This window comes from Electrophorus electricus, chromosome 11 (genome assembly GCF_041902795.1).
Source record: "Electrophorus electricus isolate QZ-2024a chromosome 11, ASM4190279v1, whole genome shotgun sequence".
Classification (NCBI taxonomy): domain Eukaryota; kingdom Metazoa; phylum Chordata; class Actinopteri; order Gymnotiformes; family Gymnotidae; genus Electrophorus; species Electrophorus electricus.
The window spans coordinates 819,452-840,915 of record NC_137507.1 but is presented as its reverse complement, the minus strand read 5'-3'; the positions used below and the strand labels follow the sequence as shown (position 1 = coordinate 840,915).

At 40.0% G+C, this 21,464-nt stretch overlaps 2 protein-coding genes across 3 annotated transcripts; both read right to left on the bottom strand.

Moving 5' to 3' along the window:
* Positions 1-17: 17 nt before the first annotated feature.
* trnau1apb (tRNA selenocysteine 1 associated protein 1b) lies at positions 18-8,119 on the bottom strand. The gene is made up of 9 exons (XM_027022295.3): positions 7,951-8,119; positions 6,745-6,842; positions 6,171-6,270; positions 5,698-5,750; positions 4,462-4,593; positions 3,874-3,993; positions 2,947-3,184; positions 2,523-2,565; positions 18-1,521 (listed from the first exon to the last, which is right to left on the bottom strand). Exons 1-9 carry the CDS (start codon positions 7,984-7,986, stop codon positions 1,379-1,381), a joined length of 963 nt encoding a protein of 320 aa, XP_026878096.1. The 5' UTR covers positions 7,987-8,119; the 3' UTR covers positions 18-1,378.
* A 1,625-nt stretch (positions 8,120-9,744) lies between these two features.
* crsp7 (cofactor required for Sp1 transcriptional activation, subunit 7) lies at positions 9,745-19,602 on the bottom strand. 2 transcript variants are annotated; one of them, XM_081723702.1, is made up of 4 exons: positions 19,136-19,602; positions 18,033-18,072; positions 14,418-14,492; positions 9,745-12,931 (listed from the first exon to the last, which is right to left on the bottom strand). In XM_081723702.1, the coding sequence occupies exons 3-4, from the start codon at positions 14,481-14,483 to the stop codon at positions 11,324-11,326; spliced, it is 1,674 nt and encodes a 557-aa protein (XP_081579828.1). In that variant the 5' UTR covers positions 14,484-14,492; positions 18,033-18,072; positions 19,136-19,602; the 3' UTR covers positions 9,745-11,323. The 2 variants fall into 2 exon arrangements, with proteins under 2 accessions (XP_081579828.1, XP_026878093.2); XM_027022292.3 differs by lacking the exon at positions 18,033-18,072 and having other exon boundaries at positions 19,136-19,596.
* Positions 19,603-21,464: the final 1,862 nt, after the last annotated feature.

The following is a 21,464-nucleotide window of genomic DNA, read 5'->3' as shown; positions in this document are numbered from 1 at the left end:
TTTTGTAACTAGAAATATAGTTTTTGGGGGAACATTTTAATGTCATTCGGAAACCTTATTTTCAAAAACATACATGCTTTCTTGCTGTCAACACCCTCTGTTATTTTCTGCCCACTGTAGACAAAGTACTGGAATCATGTTGGTGTGCACGTCAGCCAAACAGTGGTAGTGATTTTTACACACGTTATCTACAAGCAGGTTTAGATGAATCTGTTACTGTGGTCAGACTAGAAACAGGTGACTCAAAGGACAAACAGCTGAAAAAACTGGACTGACTGTCAAAGGGTGTCTACAGCAAAACAATTTGTTACACATTCAGACCAGCACACGTGTCCAAGTAACTGTAACCATGTCAAAAGTTAGTACGTAATGTGTAGCCAAACATACTGTGAACATGATCGGAATACAGATGACATGCTGGGCTGTACTGACTTGTCCTTAAAGACCGGAGAACAACGGTGACCTTTTGCGACTGGTTTTAAAACCAGTTCTCTGGGAGTTCTCGGCCCGACGTATCTATACTCAGGTTCATTGTATTGTGTCTTATTTGATTATACATATAATTAATAAAAATGGAGGAGCAATTCTAGTTTAATATAGGATGAAATTGTGGAGCAGAGCAAAGTAAAACCCAACATTCCTGAGGAAATCTAAGGAAGTCAGAAACCAAACATTTTGCACATACCGTTTCCTTTTGGCAGGTGTTTTACTAAACAAACATTGCAATTCACTTTAACCAGGTAACTTAATTTCCCTGACTGGTTTGCACACAGATGATGCATTTGGGCCGAGACTTGCTGACACTGACATGACCTTAAAACACAGACCACTGAGCCATGATTACACACCAATCCCTTCAAGCCTCAAACAGCATCTTAGAAGTTCATCTACAGCAGTCCAACTGTCATCACACAGGGTTACTAAGGCCAACCTGCATACTGCACTTCAGCACCAGCAAGAACTAAACTGAATTGCTAGAAAATGGGATATTTAAAAAAACAAAACCACACCACCCCCTTTCCCATCAGTTCTTTCTGCCAACTAAAACTGGTGTGTGTGTAAACCATCCCCATGCATTCAAAATGAAAACCAAAAAGTACTAACTTTAAAAAGGCAAGAGTTTAACCACTTTCAGCTGTAGCTCTACGGGGGAAAGACCAAACGCTTTTCTTGCCTCCTCCGAAGCCAAGTTGTACGTAGTAAAAAAAAAAAATCCTTTAACAGGTGACTAAAACAGGAGACAGAATGGAAGGACAAGGATGGAGCAAGTCCCACAGAAAACAGATCAAAGTGGACGTCTTCTGAGAAGCTGTTAAAGAGTTCTGTAAAAAGGCATCTCCATTTCAGTAAGGTCAGATCTGGCGCTGGAAGCAGGAGATCAGGACCAGTTTGCTGAAGCGATTTCAGAGGTGACGCTGTCCAAAGGCTGCCAGTAGCAGTTCATGAGGGAATCGTAGAGCTCCTCGCTCTGTTCCATGTACTGCTTGTTCAGAGCTTCCACATCCACCTGGGGGTTTGGGTCTGGAGGAAAATAGCAAAAACTCAGTTAATGTGTTCTCAATTAAAATGCATCAATTAATGTGCATCAATATCCATCAGTTAATATCCACCAGCTAATATTCATCAGTTAACAAGAATGAAATCTTTGTTTCCCAAAAATGTTATTACATGTGAAGGGGACAAAGTTGGACCAAGCGATGTTCCTCCCGAGTAGGTGTGTAATCTGTCTGAGTAACCAACTTTACATAATTATTCAAGTACATGAATCTTTAAGTCACTTAGCGAGTCCAATAAAGCAAAACGTTGGATGAACTCCCTTCACAGAAACACGCGATGCTGTTCAACAGTGCGTCAACTAACTGGCAGCTAACAACACTAGCTAGCTAATAAATCCACGGATGGACAGAATGAACCGGTTCTTTTTCTGGGGGTGAGATCAGTTTAGGCTTCTCCTCATGCTCACCACCACCCTGTGATAAGCTACCATGCAGGCTACATTTGAGAAATAATGAAGCAGCAAAACAACCTCTCTCACTGCTCAAAAGGTGAAGTCACGAAGGCTTTGGTAATGCTGGGAAAACTAAATGAACTCCACTGGCCACTGTAGATCTTAGAGATGTGGCTGTGTGTTGATGGGCGGGAAAGGCAGGCATTTTGTGAATCTTGAGAATTGCACCCATCACTCTCTAGAGGAGCTCCATGTAAACATTTTCCTGAAGTCTTATATTATCATTTATTAAGGCATTTCTAGCAGGACTGTGTGCTTATTTTTATAAAATACACAAAGATCCAACATCTCTACACTTCTCAGAAAGAGGTAATTTGTCCCTGGTGCAGCAATACACTTGTACACACCATCCTATTATAGCAGATCAAAGATGCTATACAAATGTATTCTACCAACAGACAGAAAAATGATTCCCTCTATACAATATGGTTAGGGTTTGACATGCATCAAGTTTCCCTCTGCAGAGCAACTAGTAGCATTAACTAGACAAACACAGGGAAACCCAGAGCATTACCTTCATTGTCTTCCTCGACCTCTTCAGCGCCCTCATGTGACTGCTGCAATAATAAAATAAAGAGATTCACAAAAGAGCAGAAGGGAACTGTGATAGCCAAAGCCCCAGTGCACTTCAGATCTGCTCCCACTGTCATGAGTGTTTCAGTTATAGTCAACAGAGGGCTCAGGCATGCTGACCTCCCACCCCTCAGATTTTTCAATTTTGCAGTGGATTTGTTATTAAAGTATATGTGAATATGCAACATTTTGAATAAAATGGAATATTTTATAACTTCTGAAATACTTTTAAATGACATGCAAAGGCTGTTTTTCAAGTCTGAAGTATTTTATCACTTAATTTATGAGCAACTTGTACATAACTATTGAAAATACTTAAAGCTTACAGTAAACACAATATTCTCAGACATGCCCACACTCCTCACCTCTGCAGTTGAGTGCATGTCAGGAGGCATGGGGGGCATTCCCATTGGAGGGGGTGGTCCCATCATTCCATGGGGAAGTGGAGGAGGCGTGGCATATGGGTTATAGCCATAGCTGTAGCTGTTGTACTGATCATAGCCCCAGTGCTGATAGTAATTATTGTAGGGCTGTTGGTAGTACTGCTGCTGGTAGTTGCTATTGTAGTTGTGATTCTGGTTGTGGTAGCTGTTTGATTTATTGCTGTAAATCAAGTCAAAGAAAAATATTTATCAGGTGTGGTTTTGCTAACTGGTTTCCATGTAAACATTTAAATAGTTTTATGCTTAGATGAATTACGTTGGCCAGACAAATCTGTGTAAAACATATATTAATTAAAACAAGCCCAAATTTTTCTGTACGGAAGAAATTATTTAAAAGGACAATTCACACTGCTCCCATATTAACTGACTAAATTAGTACTTATTGTAGGGTAGTGTTTGTTGTTTAACAAACTGTAGAACTTGTTTATAGTACTTATTGTTTAAGATAGACCTTATGCATTTTGTACTTCTAGGTATCAGCATTTATCCTTGTATTCTACAGTATTCTAGTTCATTGGTACGTTTGATTCTAACCTGCTGTACTGTACTTGGATATATTCTATGAGTAAATGACAAAGCACTTTTGTAAGTCGCTCTGGATAAGAGCGTCTGCTAAATTCTGTAAATGTAAATTAGCAAAAATCCAGTAAAAACAATTATCACTCGAGTTTTGGACTTGTGGCCCCGTGTCATAAAATAATACTGGAATACAACATGCTCAAAACCAGCACAAGACAAGTTTTTTTAAACCAAAAAAGAGGGAGACAGATCTTTGAATCAGTTTCTCTTCAGACAGGGGGCTTGCAGTTTTGTCCACTTCCTGTAGGTGACAGACGAGGACAGAGGTACCTTTTGTTCACAGCTATGCTTATCCTGATGGGCTTCCCCCCAAGGCCTGCAGCGTTCTGAAACTCCTCCAGGGCCTTCTTCTGTTCACTCTCATCACCAAACTTCACAAAGCCGTAGCCCCTGTGCAGTGTGGGACAACAATCAATCACGAGCACCCCCCGCAAAGTGCTCACATGCCCAAACATGCAGTATATAAACGTATTTCAAAGTTTTCCAAAAAAAACAAAAAAAAAACAAAAAAACAAAAAAACAAATTAATTTGATGGTAGAACTTAAACTTTTCTTTTACTTTTAACATGAAGTAGCATCACTTCATATGTGAGTTGCTCTTGCTTACCCTATATGGGGAAAACAATAGTTTTAGCAGATTTGTAACAAACGCAAATCACATCCATGTATAGTGTGGCCTCTTTTGGGGAAAGCAGGATGAAGAAAAAATAAATAAATCGGCTGATAAATTGGATAAAAGGAATTAATCATAAAATCAGTTAAAAGGAGACCCAAGACCTGGCAACAAGCTTATCTTCACTGTACATTAGTAGTAGAGACAGCAGAGCGTGCCACTGTGTGGCAGGGTGCTTCTCTTACCGGGAGTTGCCGTAGGGATCAGTGACAACTTTGGCGCCCTTGCATGAAGGGTATTTTTTCACAAAGAACTGATGGAGCTGATAATCGTCCACTTCTGATGTGAGGTCGCCAACAAAGACCGAAAATTCAGGTCTGTAATGAGGGAAGTAAAAACTCAACAAAACAAGAAAGAGGTTTTGAACTACAGTGGAGTCTCTGCATACTGGCACAGAAATAAAATTCACCAAACCACTGCTCAGGCCACTAAGGACCCCAACCTCTGGGTAAGGTTTCTAACAATCAAATAACTTGAAGACGCTTATAAGAAAAATCAATCAATCTCATAAGAAAAATTATTTCTAGCTTCATAGCAAGGATTTAAAGTGACCATAAAACATGTTGCAGTTACAGTGTCAAGTGTTTAGACCTGCACCTGTTCTGTTGGTAAACAAGGCAAGCTCATCATTCAACAGAATGACAGCTGATGCTGGACAGTTCAGTGACATTTTTAAATAAAGAACTTGTGATCACTAGCTCAAATACTTTAAAATGAAAATGTATTTAAGACCTCTGGGGATCTTCCTATGCTATTTAGGGCTTTAAAGCTTAGCTAAATTAAATTTTCCATCTTTTGCCACACTTTCCCATGACTGCTTAAGGACCTACACATAGTCTGGGTTTCCCCTTGCTTGACACACAAACTAGACACTAGGGGACATGGCGGCCCAGTGCTGGCCTCTTCACTGGTTGCCAGTAAAGTTTAGCATTGATTTTAAAAGTACTCGGTTCTTACTTATGGGATTTGCCACAGTGAAATGCCTGAATACATTTGTGAAATGGTGATTTCCCGCACCAGTAGCAGGTCACTGAGATTTTCTGAAAAAGGGCACGTTCTGGTTCCTAGAACTAAACTGAAGCGAACGGGTGTTGCACGTGCACCTAATCTGTGGAAAAATCTTCCCCTCTAGATCAGACTCTGAAAAGATATGGAATTAGAAATGCCTTAAGACCCACTTTTATTCTCTAGCTATTTTGAACTGTGATCACAGGTAACGTGCTTAATTGGGTTTAATTTCTATTTTACTATTTGAACTTTTGAATTATTTTACTGTGAAGTGCTTTATAGACTTGCTTTTGAAAAGTGCTATATAAATAAAGTTTAATGACTTGCTTGCTTGGGGATCTGGACCCAAGCATTTATAAGGAGCGTTATAAGGAGCGTGATTTAAATCAGCAGGACTGGGAAAATTCACTCACCCGGGCTCAGGCCTTTTGCCATATGTTGCATAGTTCAGCTTGAACTTCCTGGGCTAAAAGTAAAGAGAGAAAGACAAACCATCAAACTACAGAAAGGTGATGTTTCCTGAAGACATATTCTCTGGCAAATAAAGTGAATATCTTTAGAGTAAGAAAACATTTATATGATTACATACCTCCATCACTCAGAACTGCCTTTATCCCATTCGTCAGCTAGTTCCTAACAGAGTTTATTCACCAGCTTCAAACAAAGTCAATTTATAAACAGCCTCAACCACCTTTACTCAGGAAGAAATTAAAGCTGTGTGACTACCAATCTTTCTGTATGGAACTGCTTCTAAACACTTTCATATTACTGTAAGGTGGGGGCCATGCTGGTTAAACTTTCTTATAAAAATCTATAGGCTACAGGCTCCAAGTCAATAAATATGATATAACATGTAAAGTTTAGACTAACAGGGACACAAACTCACTGGATTTGATCCTGGAACCAGCTTCCCATTGAGCCTCTGAACACAGCGGTCAACACTGGCTTCATCTGCCAACTCCACAAAACAATACCCAGCGGAACCTCTGGAGAAAGTCAACAACACATTGGAATCACATATAAAAAGGTAACCTACCACAGGTAACCTACACCTGTCCATTTAGACCTACGAACACTGGTAATCCACACCTCTCCATTTACACCTTGATAGGCTCTATTCAAGGTTTCACTCAATAAGACTTGGATAAAGGGGTGTGGTAATTAGCAGAGATGCACCGATTGCTATTTTCTTGGCCGATGCCGATTTCATATTTTTAAAAAATATGACTGGCTGATTCAGATTTTCTTTCTTCTACGGATTATAAGTGACAGTATACAGAAACATGTTTCTTCAACTATTCTTGTAATAGAGACTTTGTACATCTCAATATATTGTCATAGGTTATAGGACAAACTTTTTCACAAATATCTAAAATAAAGAGCAATATTTTTACTTTTCCAAATGAAAACAAGTGCACTAGGTAATAAATTAAAAATCAAGGTACCTTTGACAAACTTACCCCGTCACTCTGTGTGTGATGATTTTAACGCCATAGGCCGTCTCTCCCATAGTGCTGAAAGCTTGCTTGATGAAGTTTTCATCCATGTATGGGTCTAACTGTAGGGCAGATCATGGTGAGCAAAATATTGCCAATTAAACTTGTCTGACCATTTCTCAGGTGGAATGCATATTCATCAGCTAAACCCACTGTGGCTTAGCGCCAGAGTAACAAACCATTACAAACTACCATTACAAACTTTCACACATGTGCAGGAAAGCGGCCAGAGCACCTCAGAAGTAGAACTACTACTAATAGAGTAGAACTACTAATGTTTGTATAGTGCACAAAACCTCTTTGGTCTAGGATTGACAGAAGCAGGCAACTCTTGGAGCAGTCATAAACTCACACTGCCTAGGAAGATAATCCTCTGGTGGAAGACCTGAATCAAAATGTTTTACATATGATTGATAAAAATCCTTAATTTTTCAAAAAATAGTCTGAATACTAATGTTAGGTAGTATTAAGTGGAACCTAGTCACCATACTCACAGTATCTACTATAATAACATTATCTTTAATGCCAAATTACTTTTGAAGAAACATCACGGAGAATATTATGGTGTGCGCTTCATTACTGCAGCACGGCCCGTGGCCTGGTTTCTGAACAAAAGTGATTCATTTGAGCAGCGTAGTCTTAGTTTGATGACCGTCGCGTGTTTGAGTGGTTAGAGCCACATACGTGCAGCTTTACGAATCCTCACGACACATTCAACTGTTGCGAAATACGCGGCCTTCACACTTTAGCAGTATAATGACGTGGCCGGGAAGCCAATTTAGCTTCAAATACCTCGGGTTTCTTATAGAAAAGGCCATTAAAGCACAGCCGACATGTTTGCTGAAAGAACCAAACCCTGATAGGAGTTTTATTAGCTAGGTTAGCTAGCTCAGGCTGCCTCGCGAGCGGGCGCGAGGGCCCAAACGCAGCGCTAACGAGCTAATAGCTCAGTGTGAAGACACGACGCACATCTCATAAAACCACGCAGTCCCACACACATTACGTTAATTACGCGCAGCTCGCCGATATAACCACGCTTTGAACAGCTACGTGAGCAGTTAAGGGTCCTGAGCGTAAAGGCTAGTCAGCTAGCGCTAGCTTAGCTACCACACGCCGCGAAACTAAAACAACACAACTGTTTAAATAGTGAAGTGAAGTGAAGGCTCTTACATCGCCCATCCATAAGCTTGTCATTCTATTAAACATCTTGTGGATAGAAACGGTACCACTGAAGAGCTGTGAGCGGTACTGAGCAGAACTCGTTTAGTAGACGCAGTTTCAGAGTTTCGCTGACAAACTGGAGCGTTGGTCAAACATGGCGGACCACCGCTTCCTCTTCCTCTTCCTCCTCATCGTCTTCTTCGTTTTCTTTAGGGTTACTGGCGGGTCGCCAACACTCATAGCGCCTCCTATTGAATCCAAATAGTTAACGCAAACGCCCAGCGTAAGTCCCTCGGAGACCCACCCTAAGCCTAACCTGACCGCAGTTGTCTGTGTGCATCGCAAATATTAAGAATTATGCGGTAGAAGCTGGTTAAGTTAAAAACGCTGTTGTATTTATTCTCCTTTATTAATAATAACACTAATTATTGTGTGCCAAATTAAAAACAAAGTAAATAAAAATGACACACATCAAATGTTAGGTTACAGAAAATACGTTATTGGGTATATCTATTCTTTCAGTAAACTGACTGCTAAAATTCTGAATTTTTCCTCTCATGTAATTTATAACTACATTTATATCAAATAAGGAGGGGTTTGTAAAACTTCATTAAGTATAAAAGGATTAAAGAATCACGTGTAAAAATACAGACATACATAAAACCTTGAAATAACGATAACCATATCAGCAGTGACAAAGGTGTTTGACTCATTGCTTTTTAAGTCGTGTGTGCAAGCAGTAGTGTCTGAGATCTGCTGTATAGACAACTCTGGCACCATACCTTTTCAAATAACAAGGTCATCTACCCTCTTGCCTCTGGTGGCAGAGAAAATATGTACTTATGTACCTGTGTCATCATCTTCCCTGGGCATTCCTTCCTCCTGGGGAGGAACACAGAAGCTTCCTCCTTGTTTGTATCAGGTGTGGGCACTTCTCTGTAACTATGGAGAGGGATGAGATGGGTATCTGTGTACGCTCCTGGCTCGCTGTAACCCTTAGCAAACATCTTACAGAGTCAATAATGCTGCACACAGCCAGTTCCACAGGATGTGAAGTTCAGAAACAAATCAATGAAATGAGATACCAGCCCCAGGAACAGTCACAAACCTGAAAATACATGGAGGCTTTATTGTTACAATAATTAAGAACCTGATGGTGACAATGAAGAACCTTACCCCTAACCTTAACCCTCTCACAGTACGAATTATCCCAGTATGAAAAAACAAGAGAATTGGTACTGCTGAAGAGATTTCACTCCCTAATGCCCTCAGACCCTTCTGACACATGCTATCAAACTGGTCTGGGTAAAAATAGCTCTGAGCAAAACGAAGCTACGACTATAAAGCTAAAATAAATTAAAAAAAAAAAAAAAAAAAAGTTACCCAGTACACAGATGAAATCAAAAGTACTGCCTTGGTTTCACACAAAAATGACTGAATGACCAGAGAACCAAGCTTACACAATGCCCACTTCAGTGTGCTAACACAGAGGAAAGTACCTGATGTTTTTGATCTGATCATCTTCCTAATTTGCTGAGGCAATGTCGAGTCTGTTCTCATCTTTGCTAAGGGGGCAGAGTAATACAGGCTCAGGGGGAAAAAAAAATTGGCAGACTACATCAAACCAATCAGACGTTTTGCAATTTTGAACATTTTATTGAAACGTTTAAAACGTTTCCCATTTTTCTTTTACTAGGCCCACTGCAAGTAACTCTTAGAGCCTAAATACCTTAAAAATAAATAAAAATGAAGAGGAAAAACAATACATTTAGTATTTACTGACAGAAAAGGTACCATAATGGAAAAGTTTCAATCAGTTCATTTATTTTGAACAAACGAGTCATGAACACTGAACAAAAGTACTGACCGAGTGATCAGCTCAAATAGATAGTTCGGCCTCTGGTTTTATTGCAAATTCGCAATACCCTTACTAAGGGTTAAGCTCATTAGATGGCCACGGCTTCAAAAACAATGCGTATCCCTGCAATATCTGACATGGTTGTAAGAAATCATAAGTTGTACTTTCACCAAGTGAAGCTAGCGGAAGCCATTCCAAATTTTTACATCAAAGGCACATTGGTATGACCAAGGTAGCAAGTTAGCAGAGCACACAGTGTTTGCAAGTCAGCAGCAAACAGACTTCACCACCTTCACAAAATGTCAAAATTAATGGCAAGGCATCATAATGAAACAAACAAGCTTTTTTTGAAGGGAAAAAGAAGAAATAAAAACTAATAAATTCCCATGGTGCCAACCAGCATACGTTGTGTGTAATGACATGAAAAGGATCTACTGGTTGACAAATAGGAAACAAAGGATAGTCTGATCCATCTAAAATGCTGATTTACCCACTTCACGCTGTTATATATGGATTGCAAGCAGTAAAGACATGCAGATAATGTGCATCTCTATCAAAACGATGCACCCATGACGTTTTGGGAATGCTCCAAATGCCCTACATTCACTAAGGCTCAAATTAAGTCTCCATTTTCTGTTTATTTTTGTGGTGTTTTTGTCCAGTAAGGCAATTTATATCTATAGGAATGGTGACGAGTATAATTCCAGCATTTAACATTTTCCTGCATTCCCATCTTCACAGTATGAAGACATCATTCTCTGCTTTTGGTATTTTGCCAAGGGACATGATGGGAAATGAAGATCTGTTACATCTTTAACACACTTACAATCACCTAAGCAAAGAGATGCATTTTTTCTTATTCAAGAGGTCAAACAGTTTCTATCCCCTGAAAATCATATACAGATTAAACGGAGAAGAAATGTGAAGAACACCACAATGTATGGAATGTTGGTGGCTACTGTAATCAGTACATGAGAGAAAAAGACTTCGCCATCATGTACATCACAAATAAAAAGGTCAAACGTGATGCAAACCGAAAAGCCTCAAAGATACTTGCACATGTCAGCTGATAAACCTTCTGGTAGGAAAAATGAAAGAAAAAAAAAAAAGGTCAAATAAATAGATGCATACATGATAAAAAAGTATAATTTATTCTGTGACATAAAGCTTTTTGTAACTGCCAAACAAGCTTCTGACTTGCTTTTCACCCGAGCTTCACCGCTCCGTGCTTGCTCGGACGCCGCCCACACATTATTGTGCAATAACTGGCCCGGACCCTCCCACTGAGCCTTTATTTACAACTCTTGTTTGCAAATTCTCGTTGGTAGCAGCACATTACAAACAGGACATCTTTTCAATTAATTTTTTTTTTTATTTAAGAAAACTGAAGAGCCCCCTTTTTTACTCCACCCATCAGAAAACTTCAGAATGGAATATTAAGGAGAGAAGTTCTAACTCACAGTGGGGGCAGTAAAAAACAAACAACAAAAACAAAACCAAGTAAAGCAATCAGAGAGGTCTTCCTCAGTCTAGACACACATATGGCAGGATATTCAGTTTGGTCTCATCACCATGAGAATCCAAAGATATACACTCTGTCCAATCATACCAGTTGCCCTTGGTGTCATAGCAACCGTTCACCCCTGGCCAGTGCTCTGTGTGTATTCTCTGAAGGTCCTCTTGCATCACTTCCCGACTAACTCCCGGAAGTTCAGTGTTCGAGCTACTTGGTACTAAAACATGTGTCTTTCTGGACTCTCTAACATCATGTTCCTCTCGTTTCAAATATTCAGTCATGAAAAAGTGAGCCCCATGTGTCTGTGTCCCAGAGGAAGTGAGAACGTTACTCTGAAGGCTAAGGTAAGATTGAATGATTTCGTTTCTGGACAGCTCTTTCCAGTTTGTCTGCTGGAAGGGACTGGCAACCGTCATGGGTTGCTTCTGTTGCGATATCTCAGTTCTTGAAGGTTCTTGAAAAACTGGTGGCCCCTGGCACTCCTCTTCTTGGTGAGATTCCTTGGGAGTAAGGGGCCTGATCTTTCCCGTCACCGGGTCAAAAGTCAATCTGCGTTCTTTTAAGCGCACAGGCTTGGTCCTGTCCTCTGAGGACTGCCCTTGAAGATTTACCATATAGTCTCTGGACCTGTACTTCTTTCGTTTTTTGTTAGAGGTTATTCCTTCGGAGCCACCTTTAGTAACCTCAGAGAAACAGTGTCTAAGAAGCTCTGAGGTCTCCTGTGTGGTACTGCTGTGCAGGGTTTGAGATGTTCTCGCTTCCGATCTGTGCAAGGGCACCGAGTCTTCCAGCTCTATGGGCGATGGACCATCAGCATGACACACTTGGGACGGGGAAGTTAAAGGCAGAAGAGAGGGCACTTGGGCAGAACTGGGAGAACGCGGGCTCAGGAGAGCCCCTTTTGGTGCATATGTTGAAGACCTCTTAGCCACTGTCTCATGCATCACATTACGTGGACTCACAGTGGAGTACTGTGGGTTACTGGAGGGACATCTGTCCCCACCCTCTCCCTCTAGTCTCGTTTGCTGCTGTAACACTGATGTCTTAAGTAAGGAGGAAGTGCTAGGACATTTGCTGAGCCCAGGAGAGCTTGGATGAGGTTTAACTGCATTTACAGGGATTTTGCTTTGTCTGTCAATGTCAAGATGCTCTGGGTGGTTTCTGTCAGAAGGTGCATCATCTTGCTTTTCTAGGACAGGATCAGCGCTTCCATCAATTCCATTTGATGGTGGGGTGGAAGAAAAAACAGGCTCATACGAGAATGTTTTATGCATTTTAGATGGTAGGTGTGGACTCTCTCTTTGCTCCCCCCTGTGTTTTCGGCTTCTTGATTTCTCTGCCACAGGCAAGCAAGTATTGTGGATGTCATTTCTGGTTTTGAGTTCGGGAGCGATCTTGCTTGCTGGCGGCACAGTTGAAGGCGTGTCTGTTCGGCAGGGATGTGAACTGCCATTGGCTGAGCCTGAACCAGTCTGCACTCCTCGACATGGAGTGTCACTCTGGCTGGGTTCAATCAGCTTTTGCCAGTTTCGAAGAAGTTTCTTGGCTCGTTTGGCAAGGTCTTCATCTTTTGTCTTTTTTCTCACATCATTAATAAGCTTTCCGAGTCGGGTTTCCTGCATTGAAAAGGAAATACATCAAAAGAATATATCACTCAGTGGATTAATAAGGTCATCTGATAATGTAAACAAATTCAGATTGTTCTAGGACATCAGGGGGAAAAAAGGTAATTTGATGTGCTGTGAACATTGATTTTTTTTCCTACATTCAAAACATTCATTGAAATTTTTAATAATGGTCATTTTAAGCTCTAAATATGCACTGTAGAGTTGCATAAGGCTCATTATAATCAGTGTGCACAGACAAACAGCCATGTACTTAACCAATCTAAGAAATGTGAAAAATGTCTTGGAATCTGTTGAGAAAGACAGGTGTGGACTCTAAATGGCATCTGCATCTAAAACCTGGGATTACCTGATATAGGTTTTATTTTGTAGACTTCACTTTTATATGATACTTCACACAAAGCCCTACATTTCCCTCAGCCCCAGGATAACACATTTGTAAACATTATTTAGCTATGAAAGCACATCATAGCTAGCACAGCAATTAAGAATAAGAGCATTAAGTGTACATCTGCCCACTGGTGACACTTTCCACCTACATGCTGTGTGCGTTTGTGTGTGTGTTTTAAAACTCATAATAAGTAAAAGACAAACACATTTACTCTGTAGGATTTAAGCTATATTTACAGCCGTGCTGTTTGGGCAAAAAATAGCCTAACAATTTACAAAATTCCAACCTAAACACATTGTAAAGAAGCCCAAAGATTCTAGGAACAGTCAAAATTCAGGAGACAGACCAGGGAATTTTATTTCTTAGTTCTACCTTAGAGCCGAATGCAAGTGTGCATCTCTGTTGTACTCTAATCATAACAATTATGAACTTGATCTAAATGGACAGAGGGCTACAGCACATAGCTAAATACCTATTAGGCTAAAACTTAAATGCTTGACTATCTTTGATTTTAAAGTTAATTTGTAAAGTAATTAGTGCACACTCTCTCTAGATGAGAAAGCTAGTAACCAAAACATGGCCCATAACCCAAAAGGTAAGAACTAATCCACAGTACAGAGACCAGACCATAAGTGTGGAAAAACACTACAACTCCAGAGTTGACAGCTACGCACATACCTGCTACAACTGTCCTTAGGGTCATGTTACCAAACTTAAATTACTGGCATTTTATTTGACAGTTCTCTACTGCATCTGTTTGTTTTAATTAAACGTGTGCTTTTTCCTTAAGTCGGTTAATGTACAGCTCAGCCAGTACTGCAGAAGCAGAAATATGAGAGATAGGAGTCTGAAATGACTCCAAGTCCTTTCATTGTGCATTTCAAGGGCAGTACTGAAGGTAACTGCTATTAAATGCATTGACAGAATCTTTTGCTGTTACATAATAATGCACATCACCCACTCCTGTAATTACACATCTAAATTAGCTTTTTTAGACAGCATAAAGGAGTTGCATCAGGGGATTTAAAATAGAATTACACTATATGCTTTAAATGGAAAATGACAAGATATTAAAGTATTACCAACCTCAAGTGCTTCTTTGGTGATTGGGTATTTCTCCAAGTTGGTGATAACATCAAGTACTGCAACCATGTTACAGATCTGAAGAAGATTGAAGATCAGCACAGATTTTTAAGCACACTTACACTACAGATAGACGTACAACTCTAGAACAATACCAGCAGTTCACACTTTTCACATTCTGCCAATGTCAATGCAATAAGTGCCAATCCATACAACATTACAATACATTGTGCTGGACTGTCAGAAGCTTTTCATAACAGATGCTGGATGATAATAGTCCACGACGGCACGACTGTTACTACCAGGAGTGCAGTGGGACTATTCCCAGGGGCCACTGGGAGAGCCAAAGCGGGTGTGATTTACGTAAAGAAAGTGTGAGATTTAAGTAGTGTAACAAGCATTCAGATCCTGAACTGTGAACCAGAACATCCTCAGATTGGTCATCGCGCCAATCACAGAAACGCATCCGTCCCCAGGAATAAATGTAATGACAACCGGGAAAGCACAACAGTGAACTTCATTAAAGCTTTAAATGTTCTTGTTCCACTATCCATTTCTCCTGCCACAGCCATGTGTTTAGAATGTAGTTCACAAAACCCAGCAATGCAGTGGTTGTTCAGCAGTGTTGGACAATACGGAACAAACTTGTAAAATGTGTTTCACAAAAACGAATCCTACAAAACATTAAAGCTATATTAATACATGTTTTTAGCTTAGAAATGGACATACAAGGTATATGGCAGATATTTATAGAACTATCTTAGGTCTATAAAAATGAACATAATATGAAGATACAGTGTGTGTTCATTTTTGGACAAAATTCAATTATATTTTCAAACATTGCAATGCCCTAAACCCGGCTTGATGTAATTTTTTTTTTATTGTCCACTGCTGTGTGAATAGTTCCTTCAGGCACTTCTGTGCATTTAAAAATAAATTTCTGAATTGTGCCAAAGTAACTGAACCAAATCTGAAGTTTTAGATTTCACAAAGCACTGAATCTATAGGATCTGCACTTGCACTCAGCACATAAATGGGTAGGGCAGGGGTAAGCACGCGTGGACAGGCAGCACATAGAAGGGCAGTGTAGGAGTAAGCACTTGTGTACGCAGCACAAGGAAGCTTTGGAAAGGGGTAAGCATGCATGGCCATGGAGGGAGATGTTTTGAACAAGGGTTTGGACGAAGCACTGGAATTAATGGGACAGGGAGCATGCCATGGGTGGTCAAAAAACAATTACCGCAGCTTTAAGACAGACATGTAGGATTTATGTAACCTTTTACAGTTAATCTTTTAATAAAAAACTCTAGTGAAGGCTCATCCATGAATCTTAGGTACTGGAAGACACTAAGATAGCCATCGAATCTAGTCAAATCTACTCTAGTTAAACAAGCAATATGCATTGCATTCTCACAGCAATCGTTTAGCCAATATAGATAGTACATTACTATGTTAGTAAGCCTTGAAAACACTTCAAAAACAGCCTTTTCATGTCAGGACACAGAGATGATAAATTTAAATCTAAAGATCTAAAAATCTAAAAATGAAGACTTTGTATACTGAGGTTTAAAAATATTTAAATGTTTTTATATAAAACAAAAACATCAGAAACTCACAATTACATGAAAAAAAAACAAACAAAAAAACAATTGGTCTATATCAGCTAAAATTAATTAAAACAAAGTTTGCAGGTCATCTCCCAGCCTATACTATAGTTACTACATAACAAAAGACACAGGATCCATTCACATTACCAAACTGAAGCGTTCAAATTGGGATTTTTTTTGCCTTAATGTGACTCAAGTGGTTTTTTTTTTCAGGACTATATGAACACACAAATTAATTCTTTTCCAGTCGAATTTGAGTCACTTACATACATCAATTGCAATTATGAATGTGAACTCTCAAGTTAGGCAATCTGACCTCAGCAAAAAATCAGAACGTAGACATACACTGCTTTCTAACTGCCATCATGGACACCAGGAAAGAAATTTTAGGTGTTTTAGGGGTCCAAGTGAAAGTTGGACAGGCTAATAAAGAAACAAAGCAGGCTAATAAAGAAACATCAGAATTATTGCTTTTAACAGTACTTTTGAAAATGAGTATTTGATTTGGACCTGCCCCAACACACCCAATGACATCCATTCTACTATTACTTCATTCCAGTTATACATTTTTATGCTACTACTCTCCATTTTGTGGGTTTATATAAAACTGGTTTCTCTCATATGGTAACAAAGTAAACGTCACATTTAAAATGACTTCCTAGGGGGAATCCGTGTTAAACATATTCATACTGATATATCAGCACAAGCCATACGTACTCTATCTGGTACCTAAATGACCTGCACTTTGCACTGATGAGCTTTGCATATAGATATCAGCATCTGACTAACAATTCATCCTTGCCTTACATTTTCCTGTGGAATTTCTATGCATTCTTATGGTTCAAAATTGCAACCAGACCCCACCCCACCAAAACACACACATAATAAGCGAATATTTTGATGGATGTAAAGCCAATTAGGTCAAACTAATAACACAGCAGGTATGGAGCCACCTATGATAACTGTAGTGTGTAGTCTATGCTTTCTGTTCTGCTGCTGGGGAAGGGGTCTTCTTTAAACATATAAAGAGCTATTAATATAGTTATAACTGTCAGGACGTGTAAATGGGAGCCAGAGTAAACACTTCTCCAGCAAAGCGCTCACTGAGGGTGATCATGAGCTCCTTTGGGATAATTGGATGATGCCAGTGTACTGTAGCTGTGTATTTTCTCCCTAATGTGAACACACTCATCTGCACACATTGCAATTATATGGCATAAGACCACATTACAATCTGAGCTACTAGAGGTGGGTCCAACAACATTTCGAACAATTCACACTGTGAACACTCCCAATACAAATAAGACTTACACTTAATTCAAAGTGTAATGGGGTCACAAACTGTCAGTCAGTACTTCAGTGCAGCAACATGGAAACTGTTACTGCCTTCCTTAACTGCCCAAGTTAAAATATCTTGCCCAGAGATTATTGGTCTGCTCTCAACTAGCCTGTGACAGACAGATCTGAGCATTCAGTTGAGCCAACAATTAATAAAAAATAAAATGTTGGCATTATTAAATATTTTTAAACATTAGCATTGGCATTCATCAAAATTTGGTGTTCCTGATGCAAGGGCAAAATGCTCCATTTCTTAATAGTTTTTAGGATCCACTTTAAACTGTTAGCTCTGCTTGTTAACAATGTCTTACTATTCACCTGTTCTCCAAGTTCCCTGCACTAATGGCAATTAGGTTTCAGCATGAATGTTGGCTTTAGATTTAAGATTGGTGGTTAATTGGAGAAAAAGGCTCTGAATAATCTTAATGACTTGTCATTCACAGGTATGAAAAAACAGCAGCTCACTGTAAGGTAAAAGAGGGCCTGTGTATATAGTCTAAACTTTACCTAATCTTTGTAGTTTGTTTTTCACAGAAGATGATGCTAACTTTCTGCATCCCCTACATCCAAGTCAAACTCAATTTATCCATAGCAAACACATTCTTAACATGCATAGGCAGAGGTATTTAACACTTCTGTTAAAACACGTGGTAAGCAGCTTGGACTTCTGTACCAGAAAAGCTCCCACCCTCTGCGGGTCTTCTTTAAACTTCCTGGAACATGAATTAAAATCCCGTCGTTAAAGCCAGCCTAGGTACACAAGCTTTCTAAGCTAACGACACCAAAAAGGCGATGGCATGGGCCATTACAACAGAAGAAAACTTCCAACGCCACACAATGTGTGAACTTCCAACAAAATATTTTCTCTTTTTTCCACCCGTGTCTTACATGAGTGTACTTTCATGTTAAAAATGGGAAAGCAAGATCTAATTACTAGCACCTAGTTAATTAGCTAGACAGCGAGCTGTATTCCCCAATCTGACAGCACTCATGAGGGAAGTGCCGCTTAAGGTCTGTAACGCTCAACACTAATAATCGTTTCATCTGGCTAATAATCACTGCAACATAGACTTTCATATCGAATTATCTACCTAGGTTACATACATTTAATCAGCAGATTTGAAAGGTGGCGAACTTCTAAGACAGTAACGGCACTGCTGGCCTTCTCCACTCACAGCCACTAGCCTAAGAGGTTATATACAGAAAGAGCTTTTAGTTATCCGTTATTTACAGAGTTCGGAGTGTCAAGCTGTTTTTAAAATATTTTAATCTAGATATCGTTAACCTAGCTAGTTAGCTACGAACTCGGAGAGATGAGTTAACTAGCTAGTTAGTAAGTGACTTGCAAACCCAGCTAAGCCAGCTAACCGTAGCTAGCTAGCAGGTCGAGAGCTCGGCTAGGCTAGGATAGGCTAACTTAGTCAGTGTGCAAGTCGTGTAGCCGTATGAGAACACGGTGATATTAACGTCGCGTTCAACATTAGCAGGTTAACAGATTATCGGCAGGTTAATAACGGTAGTTCGCACGGTGCTAGGCTAGTGGGCTAACGCGATCAACTCAACGCCCCGTCCGTTAACTTCGGCTAGCAGCTAAGATAGGCTAAGATAGCTCTTTAGCCTAACCAGCCATCTTATTTTAACTATAAAACGCGACTACTGACACAGCTTCTACCACATAAGCAGAGTTCAGAACACCTGCGTTGGATATTCGCCTGTGAAGTAAAGCCCTACGTGTGCTGCAGGAGCTCCGCTAGGCGGGCGGCGGGGTTTGCTCACGTTGCTCTGGCCGTCCACGGCCTGCAGCAGCCGGTCTCTCATCTGCTGCGGGGTCGCTGAACCCGTTGTCATTGCCTAGTCGGGGCGAATCGGCCGACGGGGGAAAAATCCTCCGGATTCAGGGGGTGCGTACACTGCAGAAACTCACAGACCAGTGTGGATGTTGAAGAGATATCGGTACCGCATGTCTCAAACGTGAGCGCTGGTGTTTAAGTTTATAAACGTTTTCGGTTGGATCGCGAGGATTCGGCGGGTGTCGCGTCTCTTCGCCTCATAGCGTCGAGTGACTCGGACCACAGCGCGCCCTCGGTGCATTATGGGAGATCGCAACTCTGGAAACGTCATTACGTAAGCGCGCTAGCGTTCAATGTGCCTGCGTTTCCATGCGGTCGGTGTGATGACAATAGTTGTACTATCCAAAATAAGTCGAATGTGCATGCGCAGAACATGCACTTGCGATGCAATACCAAAAAGAGTACCCGGGCGAAGGACAAAGAGTGCGACGCCCCCCTTGAAGAAAGAAAGGACGCGTCATTAATCAGAACGAACAGTAGGTGTCGCTGCATGGACACTTTTCTTGGAATGTCCCAAATTTGAAGAGTGAATGGTTCTCTCAAGAATGCCAGCGTTACTGTTCCTTGTAAAAATATTCCATAGTTTGATAAAACCTGAAAAATGGGTTGTTCTCCAAAATAGTTGTTGGGACTAATTAATATATTCGCATATTAATGACAACGTACAATGCACAGTAATTTAAAATACTCCTACAGAGTTCATTTCTGTGTCTGTGTTTGACTAAAATTCTGTATTGTAATTTTATGTAAACATAGCTGTATAGTGCATGCACAATCCATGAGAAATACATTTACACATTTTCACACTGGGAACAAGATTTATAGCTTTAACTCTATTTTCTGGTTTGTTGAAACATGGCTAACTTCTGAAATACCTGACTTTGTATTAGATTTCATCTGCTGAAATCTGACATTAAATCTGAGCCCAGCAACAAAACCAAAAAGGTGGTGGATTGTGTTTTATATGAACAATAACTGATCCACCAGTGTTATGATTTTGTCAAAATTTTGCTGTACAGACATGAAACTGCTTGCTTCAAATTGTAAACCATTACACTATCCAAGAGAGTTCGTCCCTAATTCTGGTTGGTATGTACATTCCTCATGTGAATGCTTTAGATGTGCAGAAACTGCTATCTGATAAAATCACACAGTTGGAAAATGACCCTGACAAATCTCCAATAATTTTTATAGGTAATTGTAATCACTCGAAATTGTAAGGAGCAACCAAAATTCCAAAAACCTCTGGATTGCTGCTACAGCACAATCCAAGTTTCATATCCTGATCTACCCCAGACACCCCTGTTAAATGTGGTCCATGCAATGCGACATATAGAGGGTCCTGTGGATCAGGAGGGGATTCTGTGGATAAAGAGAGAGTTCTGTGGATTGGGGTTTTGCAGTGCAGGTCCAGTCTCAAGCTTGGGGCTGAGTGAGGAGCAGACTATGACTATGGTGATGGGGGAGTGCAAGATGCTGAAACTCCTCTTGCACATAATGATATTTCCCAACAGAATAAGCCACTCAGTGTTGAGTTTGGTAGCAGCTCTTTTCAGGCCTCTGATGACACTGTCATCAACCTTGCAGTTGAAGTGGTGCTGTACATCCAAATTTTGTTTTTAAGAAAATATAGCAGTATCTCTTGTTCCCCAGGAAAATGAATTCTTGTAATGTTTGCACACCCACAATAAAATGTTGGGGTAACATTCCCAGGGGAAGTCAGGTAGACCTCCACACGACCATCAGTCCTGCAGATGTCTCACATTCATCCTCCCTAGAATTGTTTTCACCTGTCCCTCATTGCCCTGTATATAAACACTCAGTGTTTCTTTTGTTCTGATGTAAAGTATTGCCTTTTATTTCAGCACATACCAAGCAGTTCAGTGTGTTTTGTCTTCTCTTGTTTCCTGACTGATTTTTGGCTTTTTCTCAACACTGTTTTTGGATTTGGTTTTGGTATCTTGTACTTGTGTTATTCTCTGACTTTGACCTGGACTGTTTTTGACTCTTTACCTGATGTCCCTCTAGCTTGGAAATCTCATTGTTCTGGTTTTGACTTTTGGCCTGTTGGTTGACTATGTTATTGGTTTATTATGTTCATTATTAAACACACATCAACATTTATCCAGAAGCATCTGGCTGATTTTGATCTGTTGCAAGATTCTGATTTTGCTGACCCTTTCAAAGCAATTTCTATTGGTGTATGTATGTCCCTGTTTTTAAAATAATAATAATAATAATAATAATAATAATAA

Excerpts from the sequence above, each read along its gene's own strand:
- trnau1apb (XM_027022295.3), bottom strand. The coding sequence starts at position 7,986 with ATGTTTAATAGAATGACAAGCTTATGGATGGGCGAT. Across the intron at positions 6,271-6,744 it reads ATCACACACAGAGTGACGGG|AGGTTCCGCTGGGTATTGTT; the intron begins GTAAGTTTGTCA and ends GACTTTCTCCAG. Across the intron at positions 5,751-6,170 it reads TGGTTCCAGGATCAAATCCA|CCCAGGAAGTTCAAGCTGAA; the intron begins GTGAGTTTGTGT and ends CTTTACTTTTAG.
- crsp7 (XM_027022292.3), bottom strand. The coding sequence starts at position 19,207 with ATGACAACGGGTTCAGCGACCCCGCAGCAGATGAGAGACCGGCTGCTG. Across the intron at positions 14,493-19,135 it reads CCGTGGACGGCCAGAGCAAC|ATCTGTAACATGGTTGCAGT; the intron begins GTGAGCAAACCC and ends AATCTTCTTCAG. Across the intron at positions 12,932-14,417 it reads TCACCAAAGAAGCACTTGAG|GAAACCCGACTCGGAAAGCT; the intron begins GTTGGTAATACT and ends TTTTCAATGCAG.